The sequence below is a fragment of the Limulus polyphemus genome, unplaced genomic scaffold (assembly GCF_000517525.1).
Source record: "Limulus polyphemus unplaced genomic scaffold, Limulus_polyphemus-2.1.2 Scaffold5579, whole genome shotgun sequence".
Taxonomy (NCBI): Eukaryota; Metazoa; Arthropoda; class Merostomata; order Xiphosura; family Limulidae; genus Limulus; species Limulus polyphemus.
Window position 1 is genome coordinate 41,409 of NW_013671189.1, and position 5,560 is coordinate 46,968.

General features: G+C 36.2%; 1 protein-coding gene across 1 annotated transcript in view; it reads left to right on the forward strand.

Annotated features, from left to right (window-relative positions):
* The window catches only part of LOC111089212 (proteoglycan 4-like), a 21,472-nt gene extending 16,065 nt beyond the window's left edge, over nt 1-5,407 (forward strand). Inside the window, exons 8-11 of the mRNA XM_022401287.1 lie at nt 455-577; nt 1,667-2,640; nt 4,461-4,545; nt 5,315-5,407. Coding sequence (XP_022256995.1) covers nt 455-577; nt 1,667-2,640; nt 4,461-4,545; nt 5,315-5,407 — 1,275 coding nt within the window. The remainder of the gene's footprint in view (nt 1-454; nt 578-1,666; nt 2,641-4,460; nt 4,546-5,314) is intronic.
* Nucleotides 5,408-5,560: the final 153 nt, after the last annotated feature.

The window sequence follows — 5,560 nt, forward strand, 5'->3', positions numbered from 1 at the left end:
ATCAGATATGTGTGACAGACACACTCTTCCCTTGCTTTATTAGGACAGAAAAGCTACTATCAGATATGTGTGACAGACACACTCTTCCCTTGCTTTATTAGGACAGAAAAGCTACTATCAGACATGTGTGGCAGACACACTCTTCCCCTGCTTTATTAGGATAGAGAATGTACTATCAGATATGTGTGACAGACACACTCTTCCCTTGCTTTATTAGGACAGAAAAGCTACTATCAGACATGTGTGACAGACACACTCTTCCCCTGCTTTATTAGGACAGAGAAGCTACTATCAGACATGTGTGGCAGACACACTCTTCCCTTGCTTTATTAGGATAGAGAATGTACTATCAGACATGTGTGACAGACACACTCTTCCCTTGCTTTATTAGGACAGAGAATGTACTATCAGGCATGTGTAAGATACACACTTTTCTCTTGCTTTATTGTAACAGAGAGAAGATAAAACAAGTGATGAAGAGATCAGTCATCCGAGAAACATATCTCGTCGACGAAGTAGTTACATTCCACCTCCTCTCGTCAATCCCCACATGTTCGTCAACCCGACCACACCGAAGGTTTGTTGTGTTACGTTTATACTTATCGAGTTTCTCGTATTTCACCAAGAGGTTTGAAATGGAAGTAGGAGATTAAGGTGTGGGGTGTAGATACCAAAAGATTAGTTTAGAAAGTAAAAATATACGAGAGATTGGCGTTAAGGTATGTCGCTAGAAGTTTGAGAGTATTATTGAATAGGGTGGGAAAACTCGGCTATGGATTGGGGGAGTTAAGGATTAGATTAGAGAGTAAGATTATGGGAATGGAACGTTAAAAAATTAGGTTATCTAGAAAAAGGGAAAGGTGAAGATATTAAGTATGTGTTTATTAATTAGGAGAGGTTCTTAATGAGATTATTTGGTGTAACAGATAACAAATAGGGATTGGATGGTTAGGATATAAAGTATGGATTATACAGGGATTATATGATTAATAAAAAGAGTTAAAAATTTGAAGTAAGGATTACATGGTTAAGAGAGGAGTTAAATATTTAAAGAGTGGGATATTCAAGGATTACATCGTTAAGCCAGGAGTTAGTCATGGAAAGTTATAATTATACAAGGATTACATCGTTAAGCCAGGAGTTAGTCATGGAAAGTTATAATTATACAAGGATTAGATGGTTAAGACATAAGTTCGAGATTTAAAGTGAGAATTATAAAAGGATTACCTCGTTAAGATGGAAGTTAAAGATTTAAAGTGTGGGTTATTTAGGGATCACATAGTTAAGATAGAAGTTAAAGATTTAAAGTGTGGGTTATTTAGGGATCACATAGTTAAGATAGAAGTTAAAGATTTGAAGTGTGGGTTATTTAAGGATCACATAGTTAATACAGGGGTCAGATTTAAAGAATGGGTTATTTAAGGATCACATAGTTAATACAGGGGTCAGATTTAAAGAATGGGTTATACAATTACATGGTTAAGAAAGGTTATATAAGGTTATCTGGTTAAGACGAGCCTAGAGATTTAAAGTGAGGATTATAAAAATTATTGCATCGTTAAGACAGAAGTTAGAGATTTAATGCAAGTAAAAGATTATTACAAAGCTCGACAAGTTAGAAAGTACAATTGCTTGTTTAAAGTTGTTGTTGTTGGTTTTCTTACAGTCTCCACCCGAACACACGCATGGAACCAGAAAAATGTCTTCTGCCTCTTTGAAATCAACAACTTCTGTAGAACTTTTCCATATCACACCTCACTCGATGACCAGTGGACGGTCGAGCTCTTTTGAAGTTATGGAGGGTGATGAACCACCAATCACAGACAGTCGCGGCCCACAGCCCAAAATTCCGGAGACTTACTTTGATAAATACAAACGCAAGCCATTAGTAACAATAGGCACATATCGGTCACATAATCGTTTTCTCTCTCAAGAAAAGCCATCAAACGTGGAAGATACACGAAAGGAGAGTGAGTTTACGACAGTGGAGGAACAGAAGGATGAACAACAACGCCTGAGTTATAGTCCTGTCTTTAGAGATGAGAGATCTGACACCTCAACAAGACCAGACCCTGTAGCTGATATCTTAGCTTCGCCACTAACTAGTGATAAAAGCACACGTGACCACGAATTGCTTTTACCAACACCAGAGACCAAAAAACCAGAAACTGAACGAGGGAAACTGTTATCAACTTCAACGTCGCCAAACACCGCCATCACAGCTAACACACGAGAACAAAATCTTGAAAACAAACCATCACAGTCAACGCCGGCGTCGAACCTAGTTGGTTCAGTGCTGCCCTCTATGTTACCAATTCAAACTAAACCGATCTCGGTTAGGGAGAAAAAGACCTACTCAAACATTCCTGTTTCCTCACTTGAAGCTAAAGCTAGAAAATTTCAATTATCTCCAACACAATCGCAAAATGATGAAAGGAACAAATTACCACCATTTTCATCTTCGATTCACGTACCTTCATCACTTGGGGTTTATCAGAAACAAGCACCTAATAAGCCTAACCTGGTACGCCATTTCAACAAATCACTTTCTTCTACATTTTCTCAAAGTCAGGCTTCTAATCCGATACCAAAGTCGCCAGCAGGGAAGATTCCTCACAGCACCCTTACAGCTCGTCAAAGGTAAGATAAAGCACGTGTATTGACCCCGAGGTTTACTGTACGTCACCATGTTAACTGTGAAGTCCTGTTCTATATTTACTACCTTAAATACTGTTCAGAGTTCTCTTTTAGCTTATTTAAAGTCCTAGAGCTTCAAATCTCTGTGTTCCAGAGAGATACTGTTATATTACATTTGGCGCTGGGGGGTGGCCTAGACTAGCGTACCAGTCTGTGATTCTCAGAGTTCGTGGTTCGCGTCCCGTTGCTAAAAAATAGCGCCCGCCCCTTGAGACCGTAGGAGCTTTATAAAAATTAATGGTAAATCCTACTCTTCGGTCAGTGTAGCCCAAGAGTTAGTGGTGGATGCTGTTGATTAGCTTCCTTCTCTTTAGTCTATCAGCTCAAAGTTAAGGACGATTAGCGCAAGATTAGCTTTGAGCAAATGTCTGAAACAAATAAATGTCCTAAATAGTCGTTTTCTTAGTTATTATTTACAGGAAAACTTGATTCTATGACGGGTTTCGTGTTCACGATATGTGATCTAAACGCTCGACTGCCAAGCCTAATTCTATTTCTGAGAGAATATCAAGCTGTGTTGAAATAATTCTTCTATAGACGATGTGGTTTACGGAAATATTTGATTCTTTTCGTTTATGAATAAATTTTACATAATTGAGTTCATTTCACTGAAAGTCTTAAATCATTCCACATCGAGTTTCCTGTGATCAACCGGATTTTTTTACGATTAGTCTTGAATCGCCTATAAAGAATGTTCTGTGTTCAACCAGAATTTCTTACGTTCATTCTCCCCTAGTTCTATAATGAGTTTTCTGTGATCAACCAGACTTTCTGACGTTTAGTCATAAATAATTCCATAATGATTTTCCTTATTTCAACCAGAGTTTCTTACTTTCAGTCTTGAATCGTTCTGTAGAGAGTTCGTTTTTCGTTTTAGTGATAGTCATGAACTGTGTGAAATATAACTAGTCTTAATGTGAGGTAACATACACATACATATTTACTTCCGAGCCCTGAACTGGATGTACACACGTCGTAATATTAGTTCTGGTGTGTTTAAGTTTCCTTGATTTAGGAATAAGTCAAAGGGTGCTTTTTCTGTGTTCCAGCGGAAGTTATTTTTAACAAGTTACTTTTACAAGTCAGTTCTAGATTCCTGAAACATCTGTAAGTTCTCGAATCTCCATCGTTTACAATAATAATAATAAAAAAAAATCATTGTAGAAACGCATTAAAGCTACGTTCGTGTCTTATTACCGAAAATTATTCAATTCCAATGTATATAACTATTTTTTTTTGCCCCCACTGACTCAGCGGTATGTATGAAGGTTAATACCATTAACAATTGGGTTTCAATACTCGTGGTGGGCACAGAAAATATAGCCCATTGTGTACCTTTCTACTTGATGACAAACAAACAGTTTTTGTTTGTCATTACATATTGCTGTAAACCCTTTTCAAGATCTTTTTACGTATTTAATAATTTGTTTGAAGTTAAGCACAAAGCTGCACAATGGGCTATCTGTGCTCTGCCCACCACGGGTATCGAAAACCCGGTTTCTAGCGTTGTAAGTCCGCAGACATACCTCTGTGCCACTGGGGGTCACGTAATAATTATTAACTTTAAAACTCATGTTATATAACTAAATTCTTAAGCCTAGCACAAATTAGCAAGACATACAGTTGATCCTATCGACAATCACTTCTTGAAGGAGAAACACCTGAAGGCATAGTTGAATTTGCTACTATTGTTGCTTTGATTCTATTCATATTAATCTACAATTATTTATACTTAAATGCACGTTTTTTCCCCCTTATTTTAGTAAGAATTTTATCGAGAAACAACCGATTCCTTGGGGGAAAAGTGGGACGTCGTCAGTTCAGAAGAAAACAAGTCCACAATTGTCCGTGAGTAAAAAAACTCTTTAAATAGCTTGAAATGTTTATTTTTTAAATTGAAAATATTGTTAACACTTTGTTTTAGTTACACATTTATTAACTAGATGTTAGCTGAAAGTATAATTCTGACAATAGGCGTACATATTCTATTTTAGTTGCTTGCGAGATGTCGCTGGCAGTTTACTTAGCATTTCAAATCACGTACTTTTGTAATTAAAAATTATGTCATTTTTATATACGTATTATTTATTAAGTTTAAAGTTACTTTATAATAAAACTTAAAGAGTAGTTAGAAGTTACATTAACAATCTAAGTTGTTTAAATTAGGCCAAGTTAAAAAAACTAACATGTTTAACTTCCGGAGTTTTCGAAAAAAAGGAAGGAGGAGGTCCGTTGTTTTTTCAAAATGAACTCTTTTAAAGAAAGTTTGCACACTTTTTTCACATGATTGTTGCTTGTTTTCAAAGGATCCATGTCAGACAAAAATCTTCTTTGTTTCTTTTTTCATCAAAATAACAGAATTTATGACAAAGAAAAAGATCAAAATGAATCAACTGTGTTCATCTTATTGTTTATTCACAAGTCTTTGCTTTTTTTGTATGTTCGAAAAACGATAATTCAGTAATAGGAAAAAAAAAATTGCCCAAAAGTGGGGGAAGGTGGCTGCAAAAAACGAAGCAGGTGGGGACGCTAAACACACACGTACATATATGTACATCGAGTTTGTTGGTTTTTGTTATTTTTCTGTTTTAACTCGTACAATTTTCTCTATCGCTAGTTCAGCGAGGCAGAAACTGGTGGCAAAGAAGTTAAAACATTGGTTCTAAAAAAGGTGAGAGCAACTACTTGGTCTCTGTTTCATTTCTGTTAAACGTATATGATCAGTTGATTTTCTATATTTAGCTATCTTCCTCTGCTATTACCAAACGGCCTGCTAATGTGAGAATAAGATTATTGACAAAGTGCAGACTTTCTGTAGTTAATGTTTAAATAAGATTATTGACAAAGTGCAGACTTTCTGTAG